Source organism: Perca flavescens, chromosome 15 (genome assembly GCF_004354835.1).
Source record: "Perca flavescens isolate YP-PL-M2 chromosome 15, PFLA_1.0, whole genome shotgun sequence".
Classification (NCBI taxonomy): domain Eukaryota; kingdom Metazoa; phylum Chordata; class Actinopteri; order Perciformes; family Percidae; genus Perca; species Perca flavescens.
In genome coordinates, this window is record NC_041345.1 from 9835963 (window position 1) to 9858553 (window position 22591).

Below are 22591 nucleotides of genomic sequence, written 5' to 3' on the forward strand. Positions count from 1 at the left end.
TCAAAGTGATGTTAACTGGCAGGCAACTGTTGATACTCCCAGTAGCCACATCAACTCAGGCATCAAACTATGCCCTGGACATAACTTTATTGGTAGGGCTGGTGCAAAATCACGTCACATACACTCCTTTATAGTAAAACACCAAACTGCCATACACACGTTCATTACAACCGTCCACTATGGACAACGACTGAAATATAAAGCTGGATAAAGACCACCACCCTCTCGCATAAGCTAACAAGTGTCAGGGGAGAACTATTAGGACTCGGAGTCAGTGTATTCCCAGGCAAATCCTACACAGTATCAACGGGTGAATATATGGCAACTATCACTAGTTTGATCAGAAGCTGGAGAAGTACCTTATTAATCCAGCAGCGAGTCGCATTGCCATTGACAAAGCTCTTATAAGGTAGATCCCTCCAAATGGACCGCTTATAAAATGACTAAAAAAGGAGCAAGACTCATTGAAAAGCATGCGATGTTCATGATCAGGAGAAGGTTCGACGGCTCAAGCAGCCATTGTTTAACAAAATGCTTTGATGAGAAGATGGCGACACTCTACCACAGATATGGATTAAGTGGTGTACTGGGACATAGATCCAGAAGACTGTAACCAAGAGGTCTCCCTCTTAAATCCTATTCAATCCATTTTAGGAGGAGCTAAATTATAAAACTAACTACTGGTATGTTAAGAGGCCTCGAGTCTTACCTAGTCATTTTACCATTGCTTAACAATATCATTATGCTGACTTTAACAAGCCATTAACAATCCTAAAATCACTTATGAAAAAAAGATCTCAAGATCAGTTTATTATAACTATGTCTTACATTTGAAATTCTAAATTTCTTACAAAAGAAAGTGCATTTATATTAGTAAGAACCAATTCATTCTTGGTGATGTCTCATCGCTTTCATAAGTCGGTTTTGTAAAGTCTCTAAAAACGAAGCAGCAGCAAAAAGGATTCTCGACTTACCTACAGTATTTTAACTCTTGTTGCAGAGATTGATTCTCCAAACAACCAGACATGGATCCGATTGCTGTATTTATCTACCTATTGTTGGTCTTCACACACACACAGCCTCCATTAAACTAAAGGGACATTGATTAGACAATACGTATGAATGGGAGGACAAACGAACCAAGCACCTGACGGCTTCAAATTATGGCAGCCTCCCCATACTGACGACAAAAATGTAATAAATCAAGTGAGCAACAAGACATTCACTTTAACATGCGTCACTTAAGAGGTGATCATATGCCATGCAATAACTTGGTACGGCGGTGGTAAAACCTTAGAGGACAGACCTACTGCATTTTTTCCCCCTCAGAGGGTTGGGGGAAAGAGAGACCTATGATTCGAAAGGAATTCAGTAATCGAGGGAAAAGGAAGGAAATTAATTTCAGCTAAATGTACATGTGAAAACAGGATAAGACCCATGTATATGCACACCAAATGGTTTATGCAATTTCGCCGTAAAAGGTGCAAACAAATTGTGCACATTTCCTGCATTGTTACATAGTAAAAGCTTTTGTTTCGTTTGTTTTTTTAGCCTCTGGCACGAGCCTGTTTAAACGCGTCTAAATGTGAGTCTACAGACTACGTGCATTGTGGTGTTTGGGACTGTGGCACCCTATGCTGGTTCAGATAATTCCTTTTTATGTACCCATCTGCCTACCCCCCTAACCCCCCCACCCCTCCCAGCCATCACCTATCTTGACAAAATACTCAAATCAAGGAGGGGGCAGTCAAAGCCAGCCTCACCTGCCTAGGATTTCTGCGGTGCTGTTGGCGAAAGTCACTTTTGAGTGTGTTGGATTTAGTGAGGCGTTTAATCCGAGAGGTATATGTATATCCCCAGTTTACCCTCCCACACCCACCACCCTCCTCCTCCTCCCTCCCTCCCTAACTCCCTCCCGCCCTCCCTCCCTCAGAGAGACACACAGGGAGCAGGGGGAAAGGGGACCATCCGCTGAGTGAAGGGTCAAAGCCAGTCACATCCCTCCAGCTCTCATTTCTCCCCACAATCTGGGCAGTGCAATGAGTTCCCCAGTAACCCTCCCCTACATTAACCTGGGGAAAAGACAGAACAGAAAGAGATTCAAAATCACATTATATGGATAAGTGTAGAGATCATATGAATGGTGCGGTGGTGAAAAGTGTGATACTGGATCAGAAAATTTATTTGGGAACAAAATGTATCATTGTTTATCAATGAGCTGGGGTTTTCATCATCTCCAGAAGGGGGTCTGGGGGTAGACTGCATGTTTTCTGGACATACCTAACAGGTTGGTGTCCTGTGTGGACAGGAGGTTGGGTTAGACGCCGTAGCAGGCCGACAGGCGCTCCTTCAACAGAGGGGGGAACTGCTCCGAGAATTGCTGCCAGTTCTCTTCCCCGACCTGATCCTTAAAGCCATGCAAGATCTTCAAAAAATAAAACAGAAAAACATCATGGAGGCTGACTTGGATCTCTATATGGATATTTAAAATGGTGGGTTTAAGGATGTATTTTATGCATAGTTGCTGACTGAGGAGATACACCTCTATCTACACAGGATGTAACCTGTGAGTTATCGCTTATGCCGTCCTGAACATGAAAATGTCGATACAGCATAATATCGCAATATTTTCTGTGGCAATACTGTATTGATACACAGACGCCAAGTATCAATCTTTTATTATACATGTGTTGGTCAGTTTGTCTGCTTGACACAATCTTATTTTACAGCAATAAAATTGAAGTGAGATGAACAAACAGAAATGTATCTTTTTAGATAAAACAGATGTTGACAAAGTTTTCTTTTGGGAACATAACTTGAAATTGTGAAAAATTTGGTAATACATTGCAATTAATCGCAGAATATTGCTGTATCTTTAAAATCGCAATAATATTGTATCGTGAAGTAAGTATCGTAAGGCCTCTGGTGATTCCCACCCCTACTGTTTACGGAGAACTGTTCCCCCTCCCCAAACAGCAAGCTCTGCACACACTTCTCAGACTCAAATACGTATCCGCAGCATTTAGTCAGATTTCGAATGTCTGATAAGTGATCATCACAGAGTGTGGGAAGTGAGCATTACACATGGGGAGGGGAACATTTTATTACTAAAATCCATCTAAAGTAAGGCCCATCCCATTAGATCAATGTGTCTGACGAGATGGAATCAGAGGTACGGTGTTCCTTTTGATGAGGCACTCACCTTGTAAAACATGTCTCTCAGGTCGTCGTTGGGGTTGACCCACGAGGCCACAGCGTCACAGAAGAAAATGAAATCCTGGACAGAGAGGGGACTTGTTACGAGTAAATTCAGAGCTCATGTGAATGGCAAAGGGGTGAAAAGTTTCGATAGATAGATGGCTTAAAGGTTAAAGACTGGGAGGTCGCCGGGAGGTCGCCAGTTCAATCCACAGACCAAGCTTGTCCCTCCCTCATTACGGCCACTGAGGTGCCCTTGAGCAAGGCCCTTAACCCCAACCGCTCCAGTGGAGCTGCTCTGAATAACAGCCGCAGGGCCAAACGTCAACGTTGCAGTCAAGCTCCTCGGATGGTTGTTCTTCGGACTTTGGTATGTTCATGAGTTTTAGGCCTAAGTCATGCATTTAAATATATATTTTATCTTTATTAATGTAAACTTATGACCGGTAAATGGATTAAATTTAACTTTTTTTGTGGGGAGGGCAGCAGCAGCTGTGTTGCAGAAGCTGATGTACATGTACTATAACGGACAGTGTCACGGAGAAACTGATGCTCTATTTTGCAAAAAGTATCAACACTTAAAGGTTAAATAACTTTTTTTAATTTTCAGGTTGATTACATGCATGAACTCGAAAGAACAGATTCTGTAAAAGTCGGTCCGCCCATCACTAGAGGAAGGGTGCCCCCCTATCTCTCCAACCCCTGCAGCCTCAACAGCTTTAAAGCACATCCCCTCACCTGCACCACTCCTGCAGGGTTGACGCCAATCATCACACAGATTCCCCTGAAGGCAGAGTCTTTCTCCTCGTTATCTCGGATGTTCCTCAATGATGTGCACCTGGGAAGAGTTAACATGACGAGACAAAGGTGGAATGTATTAATTCATCAATTTGGTTGCTGCGGGTCTTTAGGATGACAAAAATTGAATTTATGACACACCCCATATTTTTTTTCTACCAACAAAAGAATCTAAACTGATGAAAGTGCATGCCTACATAGTGCAAAAAGAAGGGACACACGCACGTTATTTTTTATCATCTCACCATGGTCTAATGAATTGCTGCAGCTGTGGTGCCACCTCCTGGGGACAGACATAACCCAGTCTGCCAATCGTAATGGCTGCACACAGGGAAACAAAAAAAAATAAAAATCCATTCACATTAACTCCCAAGACCCTTCCCAATGTTTGAAATGCATGTCCCAACCTATACGGCATGTATGTACCAGTGTTTTCCAGCAGAGTCTTGGGTGTGTTGGGTCTATTGATGATCTCAACTAGGTGGGGAAGAACCATTCCCACATACGGCTGCATCTCTGCACCTAGAACGTTAGGAACACAGTTTAAATATATTATTCAAAAACACATGATTAATGCTTATACGTAGTGGTCCAGGCACTGACGTTTTTTGTAATATAGGGTTTTTTTTATGTATTGATTGCTGTTGCAGAGTGAGCAACATTCTGTTCATTATGAGATTTCTGTAACCAGAACCCTAAATGTCAAATGTATTATAGGATGAATCCTTACAACAGCTGCTATCATTGTTACAAAGATGTCTTGAAATTAAAAAGGCATCAAAGGCAAAGTGTTGATGCAAAGACAACACAGGAATGACTAACTCAAATAATTGTACAGCCTTATTATTACGGACTACTTTAGACTGTTGCTCCACTCAAAAAGAAGAAGATGAAGCAAAGGAAACTAGCACCTTGGTATAACTCCCAAACTCGTAAATTAAAGCAAAACTCGCAAAAACTTTAAAGAAAATGGCGCTCCACCAAAATGGAAGAGTCTCGTTTGGACTGGCAAGACAGTCTGAAAACCTATAGGACGGCCCTCAGACATGCCAGATCAGAATATTACTCATCATTAATAGAAGAAAACAAGAACAACCCAAGGTTTCTTTTCAGCACGTAGCCAGGCTGACAGATAGTCACAGCTCTGAGCCATCTATTCCTCTAGCTCTGAGTAGTGATGACTTCATGAGCTTCTTTAATGATAAAATTATAACAATTAGAGATAAAATTCATCACCTTTTGCCCTCAACTTCTAATGATTCACCTTTCAACGCAGGACTGCTAGAAAGAACGACTAGACCTGACATATACTTAAGACTGTTTTTATCCTATAGACCTTCAACAACTAATGGTAAAGGTATCAGCAAAGCCATCTACCTGTCTTAGACCCCATCCCAACGAGGCTACTCAAAGAAGCGTTACCCGTGGTTAACACCTCTCTACTAGATATGATCAATATGTCTCTATTAACAGGTCATGTACCGCAGTCATTTAAAGTAGCTGTGATAAAACCTCTTCTGAAAAAAACCACCCTCAATCCTGAGGTCTTAGCAAACTATAGACCTATATCTAACCTTCCCTTTCTCTCCAAGATCCTTGAGAAAGTAGTTGCTAATCAGTTATGTGATTTTCTCCATAGCAACAGCTTATTTGAAGACTTTAAATCAGGATTTAGAAAGAATCATAGCACAGAGACGGCACTGGTGAAAATTACTAACGACGTTCTAACTGGTGCAGACAAAGGACTTGTCTCCATACTTGTTTTATTAGATCTTAGTGCTGCATTTGACACTATTGACCATACAATCCTGTTACAGAGATTAGAACACTTAGTCGGAATTAAAGGAATTGCACTAAGCTGGTTTAAGTCTTATTTCTCTGATCGATTTTTTAATCGAATTTGTTAATGTTAATGATAAATCCTCTAAGTACGCGAAAGTTAAACATGGTGTTCCACAAGGCTCAGTGCTTGGACCAATTTTATTCTCCTTATATATGCTTCCTCTTGGTAATATCAGGAAACACTCAATTAACTATCACTGCTATGCGGACGACACCCAATTATACTTATCAATCAAACCAGACGAAACAAGTCAGTTAGCTAAACTTCAAGCATGTATTAAAGATATAAAATCCTGGATGACCTATAATTTTCTGATGTTAAACTGTAACAAAACTGAAGTTATTGTGCTGGGCCCTAAACACCTCCGAACTTCATTATCTAAAGATATAGCTACTCTGGATGGTGTTGTTCTGGCCTCCAGCACTACTGTCAGAAATCTAGGAGTTATTTTTGATCAGGATATATTAGGGCTGGGCGATATGGACCAAAAGTCATATCCCGATATATTTTGGCTGAATATCGATATACGATATATATCCCGATATTTTTTTCCGCAAAGTGAGAGCAAATGTTCAGTCAAAGCCAAAATCAAATATGACATGTCACAAGTAGTTTCATAGAGACAGTTGCAAAATCAAATAAATAATAAACCGGTTTCTTCACCTGGTTCATGATTAAATGCTCAGCTGTTCAAATAACAATAAAATGTAAACCTAAATACTGTATAACAGGAGTACCTTTTTTGAAATCAAAGCTCCATATTTGTGATTCGTTCCAAAGGTCAATTAAGCTTTTGATATTAATATAATCTACTTTGTTCAAAATGTAATGCCTCATGCCTGTAAGCCTAGGTTTATAGTCCCATTCTTCCACTTGATACTGCTTCCACTTAAGTAAACTAAAAGATGAACTATCGACTACAAAACAAAGAAACTAATTAATGTGTTAATACAAAGAATATTTATTATGATCGGTTCACAGATCTGAGTCCAAACGGAAACTTCACCCTTCTGAACTAAGAGTTTCTGCTTCAAGGTGAAGTTTAAAACAGACTGAAATGTCCAGGCTCATTCCTCCACTATTTATTTCTGTATGTATTTATGCGTTACATGTCATTTTAACGGGCACTGAGCTCCAGATCCTGCAGCTGCAGACGGTCTCTGCTGCCCCGCTGTAGCTTCTCTCCGTCCGCCTGCCGCCGCAAACTTAGTGGAACTTTCCGCCCGATATCGACATACAGGTCGCCCTGGACTACGTGTAAGATCCTACCGATCACCACTCTGTCTTTGGCTGGTCCGATTTGGATCAGCGGGGACCCGGCGCAGCAGCGAGGCAAAGCTGTGTTTTTCCCGGGGAAGAGACGCTGCGGCCGCCCGGGAGCTCTCCGCCTCCCGCTGCCGCCGGAGCTCAGGTTGCTGGTCGGGCGGCATACATAATCATAAAACACATTGTCACCTGTTAAATGTTATTCATTGCTGTTTGTTCTTTTCATTTCCTCTATCGAACATAATTAAGCAGTACAAAAGTCCGGCATCTTTAGCGTTGATCTGAATGCTTCGCACCCCTGTTCCAAGATGGTGGCGGTTTTGACGTATGTTTAGAACCTCAAGGCGACATCTGTGTATATATCTATGGGAGCAAGGATCACATTTGAACTATATCGATATATGCGATATGGTCTAATTCCATATCTCATTTAAAAATATATCGATATATATTTTTAATATCGATATATCGCCCAGCCCTAGGATATATCCTTTAACGCCCATCTAAAACAATCATCGAGAACAGCCTTTCTTCATCTTCGTAACATTGCCAAAATTAGGAATATCCTGTCTCAAAACGATGCTGAAAAACTAGTCCATGCATTTGTTACTTCCAGGCTGGACTATTGTAATTCCCTACTGTCAGGTTGCTCAAATAATTCCCTTAAGACTTTCCAGCTGATCCAGAATGCTGCAGCACATGTTCTAAGAGAACTAAGAAAAGAGATCATATTTCTCCTGTTTTAGCTACTCTGCATTGGCTTCCTGTGAAACTCAGGATTGACTTTTAAAGTCCTTCTCCTGACCTACAAAGCCCTAAATGGTCAAGCACCATCCTATCTAGAACAGCTCTTAGTACCTTATTGTCCCACTAGAGCACTGCGCTCCCAGAATGCAGAGTTACTTGTGGTTCCTAGAGTCTCCAAAAGTAGAATGGGAGCCAGAGCCTTCAGCTATCAGGCTCCTTTCCTGTGGAACCAGCTCCCAGTCTGGGTTATGGGGGCAGACACCATCACCTCATTTAAGAATAAACTGAAAACTCTCCTCTTTGATAAAGCTTATAGTTAAGTGAGGAGTTGCAGCGTCCGCCTAACCCGGCCAACCTGCTTCTCTTAGTAGTCATCAGATTTATTGATCATATAATCAATAATATAGTGTGAGTAGAGGAGGCGGGCCAGTACAGCCTCTCAATGTTTTCATTGGTTTCCTTTTATATGCATCCTGTCCCAGAACTGCTTGTTACTAACCTAGCTCTGGGGAGTTTACTCCCCGGAGTCCTTATGTTTCTTCTTCGCTCTGCAATTCCCTTCAACGCCCGGCCGCGTCCTGCTGCGTCTGCTGCACCCACCCGTGCTCCGCAGCGCCACGTTTCATCCCGCAACGTCCTGCTGTGACATGAACTACAACGACTACCTTCAAAGTTTGTTTCACTATCTTTAATGCGACTATTATCGCCATCACACCCCCAACCGGCCCCGTCAGACACCGCCTACCAAGAGTCTGGGTCTGCCGAGGTTTCTTCCTAAAAGGGAGTTTTTCCTTGCCATTGTTGCAATAGCCACTGCTAATGCTTGCTCTTGAGGGAATTACTGTAATTGTTGGGGCTTTGTAAATTATAGAGTGTGGTCTATACCTACTCTATCTGTAAAGTGTCTTGAGATAACTCTGTTATGATTTGATACTATAAATAAAATTGAATTGAATTAGTAGTAGTATAGCAATTTTCACAAAAAGAAAGGTGAGTCTCAACATCTCTAAAAGAAAAATCTCCTTTGTTAATTTAATTGTTGGTCCAAAACATGAGTGGTTTGCTGGTGTCCCTTCGCTCACCAAGACAGACTGATCATGCACAATTGCTTGCAGGCATGCACGCAGGCACACACACACACTTTCATACAATGCATGGACATCATGAGGTTGCTTTTCAGTGCTACGCCATTTCATGGCAGAAGTGTTACGGCATAGAAAATTGGAAAAGCACACTGCATGACCAACTTATACAATCAGGTAAAGTTTGCCAAAATCCTAAATACATGCCTACATCTATAGACATTGTTCTGATAGGTAATGAATGGGTATGAAAGATTCTTCAAAGTCCAAAAACAATTAATGCCAAAGAGGAGGACAAAGGCGGTGCTGTTTGCACACACCTGCAGATCTGTTTGCACTCATCACACACAAGCTTGCACGCATGTAAACCTGCAGATTCAAGATGGCAAACACTCAACTGTGCCACCTACCGCAACATTAGGTGTGCCATATTTGGATCAGAAAATATAGGAACAAAATGTATCATTTTGTGTCAATGAGCTGGGTGTTTCATCATATCCAGATACTGGGCACTTGTTTTCAGTCAACGCAAGCATTTGTAAAAAATAAAATAAAAAACAAGCATCAACAATAAGTGTGACCTGCTTTCTCACCCACTCACCCATTTGCATCGAGATCTCTCCAATGGCCCAGGTGGCATTGTTACACACTGAGATAAACTCTGGGTTCAGGTTGAGCCCCAGGATGGGCATGAACTCAGCTGAGAGGGAGTACATGGACACACAATGGTTACAATACAAACAAAAGTGACATCCAATCACTTGCGCGCACACACACACACACACACACACACACACACACACACACACACACACACACACACACACACACAATTCCTTTACAACCGCACAATCAATCAATGCGGGGTGCTAACCAGATGTTAGAGGACAGGTGATGTAATTCAATCTACGTGTGGTGGAGGTTAGTCAGAGCTCTTCTAAAGCACACTCACCAATGCAGGGCTTAACATGGAGGAAACACGCCTTGGTTAAATCACCCAGCAGAGCGAAGGAGCTTTGCCTCACCTCAGGCATAGTATCCTGCAACACAAACCAGACACCTTAGTGTTATACTTATGAATATGTCCAGGTTCAAAAGAAATAGTACTGTAATTTTTTCCCCCCACATCTATAAAAATATGGGAGTATAACTACTAAACACACTGCCTCATACCTGCATGCACTGGAAAAGCAGGGTCATGATGTTCGAGCGGGCCACTAGCTGTTCCACATGACCCCCCAAACCCTCAGCCAGGCCGCTCAGCAGATCCAAGGCCACAATCATAAAATCCTTGTCAGGAGCCTCGTACTGGTCTGGATGCTGGTTGTACATCTGTACAGACAAGGCAGATTCAGTATCATGGTCTCTTCTGTACCTCTGAAAATAGACCACTAAATACACAACACATTCATTTACTTTGCATTCTCACCATAGCCTGAGCTAGTGTCTTCTGGACTAGCGTGACACAGCGCTGATAGACAGGCTCACAGTAAGGCAGAAACCCACTCTGCAGGGCGGTTGCTACTGACGACAGACACTGAAAGAAACATATGCAAAATGTGTTGTCTGAGGCATATGCAGTCAAACAACTTAATTGTTTTATGGCAATTTACACTCTACAATGGAAACGATAATGTTCTGTGAATTTTCAGTGTGAAAGAGCGGTTATGTAAAAAGCTCAAACATAATCTGAACCAAACATGGGTCAGTGTGTCAGAAAAATGTGGCCAATTGAATAAAAATCAACTTTAGTGCAAGTATTGCTTTAAAAATCAACTTCTCACCTCTAGTAGTGGGAAGAGATCCTTGTCTTCATCTTTCAGCTCGTTCCACTTGGCAATAAGGGGGGGCATCAACTTCTGAATGTACTCCTGAGGAACAATATAAATTGGTATGATCAGGGTTTCCCTTTCCATTTAAAGTATTTGACAAAGACACATGATAGAAGTTTTATACACAATGTCAATCTTTTAGCTTTTTCTGCAGTCAGATGTGAAGCGATACCACTCCACATATGTCTGTTCACTATAAAGCTACAACTAGCGTAGCATAAAGGCTGAAAACGGCTCTGTCTAGCAGTAACAAGAACACCACAGAAAAAAAAAAGTACTCAGTTTTGTATCTTGTTTGTGCAAAACAAATGAGTGCAGGTCTAAAATTCACAGGCACTTACAGGCTGATTGAGGTGGTGACCCACTGAGTCTGCTAGAGTTCCTATGGCATCGTAGAGAATGAGGAGATTTTTGTGCTGGTACTTTCCAAAGGCAAACACCAGTGTGTCCAAGATAAAGCTCAGGTAGGGCACCAGCTCTGTGCACGCCTCCTCTTCTAGGGTGGCAAACGCACTGAGAGAAAACCCAAGATGGACAAGTCAATATTTATTTTCAGGTATAGTTCTGCCAGTCTAAGAATGATACATGCGGCGTGAGGATCAGAAATGCAATATGGGAACAAAGTGTATCATTGTTAATCAATGAGCTGGGATTTTCATCATATCCATGTACGAAGGAGAAGAGAAGCGTGAAGCTGCTCACCTACAAGCGGCCTCTTGCACCCTCTTGTTGCCGTCCAGGATGCGTTTAAGAAGCTCGGTCATAAGGGGTTTGAGGTAGGAGTCGGGGGGCTGGGAGACCACCCAATGTGCATAGCGACTCAGGGTCCAGCAGGCAATGGAGCGCACCAGGGCCTTTTTGTCACAGAGACACTGGATAAGGTGGGGGATCAGCTCCGGTAGGTAGGGCACCATGCCCTGCATGCAACCTGAGGCATGGAGAGAGGAGCGAATAATTTGTGAAATAAATAAGTTGTAATAAACAGTAACAGATTTCCACTTTAAAGTCCATTAAACACTGTATAAAACATTGTACAAACTAGTACTTTGAGGATAACTAGAATGAGAGCGACGGTTGGAAGCTTTGAGTTGTTCTTACATCAGATGTACTTATTAACACTTGAGTCCTTATGCGTGGACAGGCTTGTATGTATGTATGTATGTATGTATGTATGTATGTATATATATATATATATATATATATATATATATATATATATATATATATATATATATATATATATATATACACACACTTTATCACATATACTCTCCTTAGAACCGAGGAAAATTTTGTTTTTCCTAATCTGATTTTTTTTGTGATTCCATACCTGTTTAAGGTTAAAAAAAAACATCTTACAATTTAAATCTGGATCAGAAAATATAGGAACTATAGGTATCATTGTAAATCAATGAGCTGGGTTTTTCATCATGTCCAGATGCAACTCCATATCAAAAAGACTGCCTGTCAAGAGGACTGCTGCTCTCCAAATTATGTTTGAAAAAATAATGACCTCTCACACCAATAACAAGGGTTGGTTCATGTGTATTAAGGAGTGTGCCCCCTCCACAGATGAATGTCAATGAAAGCGGTGTTCAACAGAAATGCATAAAAATAAAAGCAATACGGAGGGAAATGAATAAGAGTAAGAAATTACGGCATGTGCTGTGCAGCATCTGACTTTATCTGCAGGAGGTCCCGGGACAAACTGACATTTGACTGACTTTCAAACACAAAGTAAACCCTGGTTGAGCCCTCTGTGTGAAAGGGGTAATACCATTATTTAAATGCTTGAAAACATTTAACATTATGAACAGAAATCATCCAAAACATACATGTTACTCAGCTTTTATAAGTAGTCAAGACATTTACAATAAGGATTAGATACAGCTAACTTTTTGGATCTCCGATGACAAATCTGTGAGAAATCTAGTCCTGCAAGTCTTACCCTCAGCTATTGCCCCCAAAACCAGGATGCCAGACTCCTTGATGACCCAGTCGGGGTGGAAGAGCAGGCCTTTCAGGAGCGGTAGGAGGTGGGGCAGCAGCTCGTCACGAAACACATTGGCCAGCACGTCCAGGGCTGCAGCTGAACACTTTCCTACATCCAAAAGAAAAGCCCACTTAAAATCATTCTGCTGGTCCTTTGCGTTACAGGTGACTTGACAGCAGAAGACGTTTTAGTTATCTAAACTGAGTAGGCTACATTTGGGTTGTTAATACCTCTACTTTTATTAAAATTATTGTACAACCTGCAGAAAGTGGAGATGATAAGCAAAGGAAACAAGATGGATTCAGAGCCAAACTGGCTAAATGTACAAACAAGTCTCTGTAACTGCATTTCTTCATCACTTACGCAGGTTCCAGTCTGACAGTGTGTCATCATCGTCGTCATCGTCATCTTCAATGTCCTCGCCCTCCTCCCCCTCCCCTCCTCCTTCATGCTGCAAAGTGACCGTGCGCGACTTGTGGAAACGGGGCTTAATGTCCTGATCGCTATCCGGTACTGCCTCGTCCTCCTCCACATCGCCCTGGACAAACACAAATTTTACTTCAGCTGCATTGTAATATGTACTTTTAGACACTTTATAAAAAAAAATAATAATAATAAAAAAAAAAGAAACAGCCCCAGGACCTATTCTAAATCAGCATCTTTCTCCTGTGTTATTAGCTGTAATTTGTAATGCACCTTTTGCGGTCATTGTTTGGGATATTTAGTAAGGATTTATTCATTTTAGTCACAAATGCAAAACTTTTATCAGTCAACAGATCTTTCTCACAATGGGTATACTCCGAAGTGTGAAAAAAATAAAAGAATAGAGACGGAGAGAAAGAAATTCCACTATTAAGCAACAGCCTAGCACAGAGTCTTGGCAAATCTGGATCAGAAAATATAGGAACTATAGGTATCATTGTAAATCAATGAGCTGGGTTTTTCATCATGTCCAGATGCAAGACCGACTTAAAAGTCCAAATCCATGTGGACGATACTCAGCCTGTCAAGAGGACTGCTGCTCTCCCAAGTGATGGTAAAAAATAATTAGATTCCCAATGTCTCATACAATATCACTTTAAGGACCATTGTGTAGGATTTAGTGGCATCTAGCGGTGAGGTTGCAGATTGCAACCAACTCAATACCCCTTCCCTCATCCCTCCCTTTCCAAGTGCGTAGGATGGTGTATGGTGGCCTTCACGTAAAAACGTGAAAGGCCCTCTCTAGAGCCAGTGTTTGGTGTGTACGTTCTGGGCTACAGTACGAACAACATGGAGAAATTTTAAGTTTTAGGTGGTTATACACTAATGAAAAAATAATGATTATATTAATAGATTAGATCATTAGATCCCCTAAATCATAAACACTTCTTTAATTAATGTTTTTGTAACATTGAAGACTATTGACAAATTATCAATTCACAATCTAAGGACATATTGCTGTATAAGAAGGTATTGTATAAAAACTGTACAAGTCCGAGAGAGCTTACTTTTAATAGTATGATGTCGATCTCTGAATACTTCATCCCATTTACCAAGATAGGTGTCAGTCTATATGAAGGGGGAAAGATTTGCTTGGTTAAAACAGCTGATCTAATGTACAAGCTGATATGTGGTTGATTCTTTAAAGGATCAAAGAATAGAGTGTTTAGTAAAAACCTAGAAAAGGTATAATAACCAGCTTAATTTGTATTGTGAAAACACACAGGCATAACACCTATTGACAGAGGCTTGTGCTGATATTTCATGGCATCAGGCATTATCAACACAGCACACGCATTACATCAACAGTGGTTAATATGCTACTCACTGCGCCAGGTGTCCAGACAGCATCTCCTTACAGATGGGTTGCTCAGCTAATGTCAGCCAAAACTCGCACGCCTCCAGAGCCACATTCTCATCTGGGTCCTGGGTCCTCTGCAGCATGTACTGCAGGAGATTAGATTTAAAAAAAAAAAAAAAAAAAGTATGTGCTTGAGATTGTCAGCTGACACATCAAAAAATGAATAGACATTGAGAGAATAATGCCACGATTAGGCAACAGCCTCGCACAGAGCCTTGACAAACCTGGATCAGAAATTATAGGAACAATAGGTATCATTGTAAATCAATGAGCTGGGTTTTTCATCATGTCCAGATGCAAGGCAGACTTAAAAATCCACTTCATTCTAAGTGGAGTGAACTACGAATGTTGTCTAAATGTTCTCCCACATCTAAATTGCATTCAAGAGGTCTACAGCTACAGCTTACCTGGATGATGCTGTGCATGTGGGGGATGAGGCGGTCGATGCGGACCTCCAGTAACATGACCAGGGCTCGGCACACGTTCTTTCGAACCTCAGAGTCCTCATCTGCTGCCAGCGCAAACAGGCTCTATTGAGGGAGAGGAGAAATAACACAAAACAGACATTTTTTATAAGCAAGGTAAAAAACGACTGTAATGACCAAGAAAACGGGAGGAAAAAAAAAATCCCATCTGCTATTCAAAACAAAACAGTCATATTTTCCTCAGTGTTCAAAAACACACAGCTCACCTCTATGAAGGTGTCAATGTTGTCCATTAGGGCCTGGGCTCGGCCAATGATGAACTGGTTCACACAGGCGATGGCATGGGACCTGCAGCGACCCACAGGGAAAATGGATAAAGCCAGTGTAACATTAACAGTCAGGGCAAACAAGAGGTAGGTTAGTGATAAAAATGCATAATGTGTCAGTTTAATAAACCTATACCAAAAGCAACATTTGGCCTGGTCCTACCTTGTTTTTCTAAAACACTTGACAGTGGGAGCATAAAACTAGAACTAATGTGACTTTTGGCCACAAAAATTAAGAAAAATATTGCATTGAGAAGAACATTTCAAATGGAATCCTACTGGCAATAATGTAACTCTTGAGTCGTACGTTAGTGTGAGGGGTGAAGTGACAGTAAGGTCAGAATATCTGGATCAGACAGTATGAATACGAACACCTTCATTGTCAGTCAGATGTTATTATGCATCACGCCCAGATGAGAATGACAATCAGAATGAGTCCCTTTCTCTCCTGTACCTAATCTTGGGGCTGCAGTGCTTGAAGAACTGGAGGAATTTTGGTATCATAATGTTGAGAGGCCTGTTCAGAGCATCGCTGTCCAGCAGCTCCGAGGAGTCCTCGCAGATCTTCTGCAGTGCTCCAAACGAGCCCTGAGACACGGACATACACAGAGAGGCTGTCAAATCAAGCGCAAACGTACAGGGACACAGAGGAGAGAGTGAGACTGCATCAGAAAATAAAACTGTAGCAAAAGTACTGAGTGCACTGTACTGACTTTTCATCTGAATATTTAAAAAAAAAAATTCACTGTAGTCACAAGTGCAAAACATTTCTCAAGTCATTAGATTTTCTCACAATGGGTATTTTCTATGTCAAACACGCAACCGTGAAAAAGTAGGTGTATGAGACTTGGATGTGTGAGCATTTTTTATTTTTCAAGTGAATAGAGATGGAGAGAAAAATGCCACTATTTAGCAACAGCCTAGCACAGAAAAAAGAAAAGAAAACAGAAACAGCCCCAGGACCTATTCTAAATCAGCATCTTTCTCCTGTGTTATTAGCTGTAATTTGTAATGCACCTTTTGCGGTCATTGTTTGGGATATTTAGTAAGGATTTATTCATTTTAGTCACAAATGCAAAACTTTTATCAGTCAACAGATCTTTCTCACAATGGGTATACTCCGAAGTGTGAAAAAAATAAAAGAATAGAGACGGAGAGAAAGAAATTCCACTATTAAGCAACAGCCTAGCACAGAGCCTTGACAAATCTGGATCAGAAAATATAGGAACTATAGGTATCATTGTAAATCAATGAGCTGGGTTTTTCATCATGTCCAGATGCAAGACGGACTTAAAAGTCCAAATCCATGTTGACGATATTCACGCTGTCAAGAGGACTGCTGCTCTCCCAAATTGCATTTGTAAAAATAATTAGCTTCCCAATGTTCCATAGTGTGCATCCAAAAAAAATCTGATCAGATTGATCCCTGCTTTTTTCTTTTTACACACACACACACACACACACACACACACACACACGGGTCACTCTCAAACACAACAGACCCAACTCTTCCGTGCAGATTAATTAATGCCATTGATTATTCTACACACTCCACGTGTTTTGGTACAGTTCATTTTAACACCTGATTTGGGAGTAGCCTACGCATGAAACAAAGATCTGGAGTGCTTTAGCAACATTGCCCCAACTCCCTGAATATGCAGAGACGTCGTCTTGCTCCGCCTCGCTGCTGAGACCCGTTCACGTAACAGCAGTAGTTAAACTGTATTTCACACTACGATTAGAGATGCACCGATTACAACTTTCTAGGCTGATTCCGATTTTCTTTGAGTTAGGTCAGCCGATTTCAGCCGATTCCATTTTTTCTAACCACTTTACAGCACACACAAATGTTTATTTTTTTATCTTTTAATAAACATTTTGCACAAATCATAGAACCAGATAATGGATCACTATAAAATAGAACTATATAAATTACTCCTGATGTGGGAAATTCACACACATCTAAAGTGCAATGTTAGAACCATTTCCTTCATTTCACATCCAATATCAAACTAAAAAAATATGCGATTTTGATTTTTGGTGTCGTCCCTCCACGCCCTACTTTTTCCTTGCAGGTGTTGCATATTGCAAACTTGTTATCTTCCGCACACACGCTGAAGAATTTCCAAACAGGTGACACGTTGCAGGTTAATTCATGAGGTTCTCTACATGTGCGAGAATAGCGCGGACACGCGCTTCACACCGCGAGTGGATACGCATGACACACGGCGGAAAAGTTGAGAGAAAGGGAAAAAGAGACTGTGCTGTCGCGTCAGTCCTTGAGAACTGTAACTCGTATAACTTATGTTGTCAGTTAATTGTAGCATTGACCGGCATGAAATCGGCATACGTCAGACTGACCTGCCGGTCACAGCCAAGCACGTGAAAACCGGCCAATTCCGGTCACCGGCCGGTCTATCGGTGCATCTCTAACTATGATGGTTACATTTGCAACAATCTGCGGTTCACGCCCGCTGAACTGTAGGGGCAGTCTGTTACACTACTGTAGGCCTATTGGCTATTCAACATCACTGACGATTTATTCATCAATATTTCAAAATAGAAAACATTACATTTTATAATGTTTTGTATTCATAACACTACTGTATTATTGTACAAATTAGCTACAACAGTAACAGCAGTTACGTTATGTAAGTCACTCCTACATTTTTCAACTGAGCAAAACGTGCTCCTGACTTTGTCGTCAAGTGTAGTCAGATGCAAAAGCCCCCTTCCCTTACTGCATTATACAATTTGCAGAATTTTGTATAAAATATTTGCTGTACAACATAAGAAATCTGCACATCTTTCCGCGCGTGCACCCCCCACACTTAGTCAGCTGCCACCACAAATGGAATCTAATTCCGTGGGAAGCACTGCACATACATATAAAAATTAATCAGTTGGATGTCTGCCAGTTCTTTGAAAGATCTGCACTCATGGTTCACCCACACAGGTGTTTTCACTTATTTTGCCCGATTAGTCCTCTTCTCGGGATGCATGTACACACTATGCTTGATTGACATCTCCCTCACTCTCCTGTTAGCTTTGTTGCATCTGCTAGACACATTAATTTTATGATGTTTGATGGCTTTATGTAATTCCCAGTGTAGCTATACATACCTATAACTTGAGCAAAGGTTTAATCTGTGCGAGTGTGTAAGGCTTTAAAGAAAAGTGACAAAAAGTTTTACGGCATATAAAAAAAGAACAAGGGCAGAGCAGGGTAAGTGCAGACCTCGCAGGTGTTGTAGTCATCGGAATTGAGCAAGTTGCAGAGCTGGGGCAGCAGCTCAGGCCATGTTTGTAGCTCTCCCTTGGAGGCAATAGTAGTGATCAGGATGCCTAGAGGAGCAAGAGAGAAGCAGAAGATACCAGACGTCAGATAGTGATTTATAACGGGACCATGAGCAGTTGCCTTTGTAGCAGCTGCCCTTGTAGCAGCTCTGGATCAGACAGTATGAATACAAATACCTTCATGGGCACTCAGGGTTTTAATGTTTTTATGCATCATCTCCAGAGGTTAACAGAAGTAAAGCAGGCAGAGGAGCATGTGTATTGGGTGTGTGGAAGGAAGCTAGCCCACAAAATAAATTAACACCACATGCCAATACAATGTCCACAAAACGCACAAACTCACCAATAGTGGCACGAATGAGCGGTGAGGGGTCACCGATGTTGTTGAGACATTCCTGCTTGATGAAGTCAGCAACAGTTGGGGGGAAATTCTGGTAGTGGGCCTTAACATTGTTCTTCAGTATCAGACCGCTCAGAGAGCGAGTCGGCTCGTCTGAGGAGTGGAAGAAAGTTACAAATAAGCTGACAAGACAGATTTTTTTCTTTTCACTGCGTGGAACTGATTGGGTTCATTTTTTTCAATAAGGTCATGTGTCAACTATGACCAAAGACATTCACTCAACATATTTTCAGGCCTGTGCAATTATTTTGGTGGTTTAAATTGATGAAAGAGGAAACACACACATGGCTACTCACCTTCAGTTTTGAGTCGCGTGAGAACAAAGATGAGATAGTTGTTGAAGTCGGGGAATTGGTTGAGTTGTTCAAGTTTCTAGCATGATAGTTCAGGACCATTTTACTTTGAGCATCAAAATTAAGCAACTAACCTTTAATCTCTATGCTAAGTAACATGTTAAAAATAAAGAATGACACAATCTTCTACATGGACTCATCAATACTTTAAACCTATGCAACTGCCCACCCCCTCCACTCCAGGCAACTACAGTAAACACCCTCAGATTGCACTGTAGTAGGATACTTGTTGGACTGCTCTCTGCGTGACTGTGTTGGGCGACTGTGAGTCTTTGAGCAGTTGGAGGACCTGCTGAAGTCCCTGCTCATCTGGCTGCCACTCCATCCTGAAAAAGCAGTAAAAAATTAATTAACATTAACTTCATTCCATACATGTTTTCCAGTGAATTCTTATAATGTACATATATTACAAAGTACAAGTAAAGAGAAATAGGTTAGCAAGTGGTCTTTGAATCAGACAGTATGAATACAAACACCATCAATGGCAGTCAGAAGTTTTTTGATGCATCATCTCCAAAGTCCACATGTATGGTCAAGAACGCAATGTAAAAGGACACAATGTACAGAACATAATAAGAAAGCTCCACTGCATGCAGTTAAGTTTGCTTACACTATAATGATTCATAATGTAAATCAGACTTTTCAAACAAGTCTGCAGAACTTCTCTACTTCCAGACTGTATACCCAAATAGTGCATTTAACGGTCCCTCCTATCATATGACGTAATTCAAAGTCTAAGATAGTTTCAGCAATCATTGTGTGTCCAAATCATTTGATGGTCCTATGCTGATCCTTTTTTCCAATCACGGCAATACACTACAAAAAGCTATTAATTATTAAGCCCCTGCTTAATATTCTGAGAAGTTATATAAACCTCTACAGACACTACTTAGTGTTAGCTTCTTAGTGTGGCAAATGATCTATGCACATGGTGTAGGTTTGAAGCGGACAGTGGCCCACTACAGATAGGTAAGGGGTAGTTTGAGATAGATAGATATATATATATATATATATATATATATATATATATATATATATATATATATATATATATATATATATATATATATATATATATATATATATATAAATGCAGCCGCGGTTGGCCTCGGAAGGTCAGCAAGACCAACATCTAAAATTGTAATTGGAAATCAGCTTGCGGCACAAAAAACTAGGACATTAGACAACACGTCCTGCTAAAATCTCTGTGACCCGGCTTAGCCGTTCCTAGTTAATCCTACCCCCACCCCCATGCCACCCGGTCCGTCGGTCTAGCTAAATTACAGAAACGCTTTATGTCTCAATATTTCTCGTTCAAATTAGTATTGTACAACACGTGGGCACGAGTCTCGCGATTTACGCGAGGGGTCGCGTTCATTGTGGTTGGTCAGAGTGATAAAAGTCGTCTGGGAATAAGTTAACGTTCTATAGCTAGCTTATAAACTATGTAGCTGGGCCGCCATGTCCACTTCCTAGCTAGCAGTCCGTCTGGTTTAGCCATCTACATCAACTAACGTTACATTTGACTGGGCTTGTTATTTTACTCTTACTGTAACGTCCATTATCGATTATCTTATCGGTTGGTTATGCAACATTTGATATGCCTATACACAGTTGATCGATGCTACCAAAGTTGCCCTTCTTGTTCGGGCCTGGTCGACAGGGCAGCTCCAGGCGCGGTAACGTTAACCTTAGTCACAATGTGCTCCGCATTAAAATAGACAAATGCCGACATTTGCTATCCAAATACATCCCTGTACCAACGTATCCTTTTAGAATAAGATAACACCTGAATGGCCACGTAAGGCATCGCGGTTAACATATCGTTAGCAACCAGTAACAGGTACAAACTTGGTGAACACGTTTTGCAAGCTCACTTAGCTAGCTAGCCGCTAAGCAGTTTCTGCTTGGCAACACTAGCTAATGATACTAGCCAGGCTAACGTTAACGGACACTTGCTTTAATTATCGCTTTATCAGAACACCTTACTCGATGAGGCGGTCTGATCGACGTAATATATGTATAAAACGTTTTGTCAAAGTACAAACCTAGCTACTGATACTGTACCTACAATATTGACTTGGACGTTGAATTATCGTACTGGGCCGCTCTCCTCCCGTGCTTCGTAGCGGTTCTTCTTGTTCAAAAGAGCACGCCGACTGAAATTGTCCTATGGCGGCTTCCGTTCAGTACACATTTCGCTAACTACGCGAGATTACAGAAGCCCCTTTGTGTTTTTTCCATACTTTTAATATAGTAGTTAATGATTAGGCACAAAACATAATACACAAATAAAGTGGGCCTACAAACAACCAATTAAATTAGATTAAATTATGTTACATTAATTGTATATATTTATAAATCATAGAAGTCCCACTTTGGCCAACTTTAAGAGCCAAGTTGTGGCTTAGAGATAACCAAACGTGTAACCATATATTATGTCTATGCGTGTAACCACCTCTGTATGCTGTACTGTATTAGCCCAGTAGAGCATACTAATGAATTGTGTCTCCGTTTCAACACCTACTAATGAATTGTCCTGTTTTTCATTTTTTTATTTCTGTTTCTCCTTGTTTTATATAGCAAATGTTACTATTGTATATCTTCTGTCAATTTTTATTGTAACTTAAACCTGCCAAATGGACTACAGATGGAAATTAGCCCCCGGGCTACAATCTGGCATTTTTAGGTGTACTGCTGTACATGTTCATCAATGTGTATTGTCCTGAAAATACTAAATAAAAAAATAGAAGTAGGATGTGGATGGAGTTTTGATCATGATATTGTGATCAGTATAATCTCATCAAAATAAATTAATATGATAAATGTCCTTGACTTTGTTTGCATTTCAAATGATCATTCATGTCATTTTTATTACTGGGAAGGATGTGCAGCAGATCTTTTATAAGAGTGTATCTTATAAATTCAACACTTCAACACTGTTTATCTAGTAAATAATTCTATATGCACGTTCACCATCCGATACTGGTATGTTTTGTATATGTGTCATGCTGTTGGATAAGGTGATATGTGTTGTATATTGTGGCTTCATGTGTTTTATTATTAGGTGTAATACTTTATTATGGCTGTGAGATGACTGTATGGGAACTGTGCTGTTACATATTGTACCATATTCTACCAGAATGGCTGTTGTTGTCATTAAAGTGAACTACTGTAAATTAGTGAGT

The 22591-nt window shown here is 40.9% G+C and overlaps 1 protein-coding gene and 1 non-coding gene across 4 annotated transcripts; both read right to left on the bottom strand.

Moving 5' to 3' along the window:
- Positions 1 to 1934: 1934 nt before the first annotated feature.
- On the bottom strand, positions 1935 to 21587 carry LOC114569117 (transportin-2-like). 3 transcript variants are annotated; one of them, XM_028598959.1, is made up of 25 exons: positions 21475 to 21587; positions 19630 to 19729; positions 19347 to 19422; positions 18994 to 19143; positions 18592 to 18698; positions 15808 to 15941; positions 15294 to 15375; positions 15010 to 15132; positions 14570 to 14688; positions 14250 to 14310; positions 13123 to 13297; positions 12715 to 12867; positions 11469 to 11694; positions 11108 to 11279; positions 10719 to 10805; positions 10364 to 10471; positions 10108 to 10266; positions 9887 to 9974; positions 9536 to 9634; positions 4423 to 4518; positions 4242 to 4317; positions 3937 to 4036; positions 3203 to 3277; positions 2281 to 2425; positions 1935 to 2072 (listed from the first exon to the last, which is right to left on the bottom strand). In XM_028598959.1, exons 2-24 carry the CDS (start codon positions 19726 to 19728, stop codon positions 2318 to 2320), a joined length of 2673 nt encoding a protein of 890 aa, XP_028454760.1. In that variant the 5' UTR covers position 19729; positions 21475 to 21587; the 3' UTR covers positions 1935 to 2072; positions 2281 to 2317. The 3 variants fall into 3 exon arrangements, with proteins under 3 accessions (XP_028454760.1, XP_028454758.1, XP_028454759.1); XM_028598957.1 differs by having other exon boundaries at positions 4242 to 4518; XM_028598958.1 differs by having other exon boundaries at positions 4242 to 4518; positions 21471 to 21587.
- On the bottom strand, positions 19852 to 19920 carry LOC114570442 (small nucleolar RNA SNORD41). Its single transcript, XR_003694518.1, has one exon. It is a non-coding gene; the product is annotated as a small nucleolar RNA SNORD41 (small nucleolar RNA).
- Positions 21588 to 22591: the final 1004 nt, after the last annotated feature.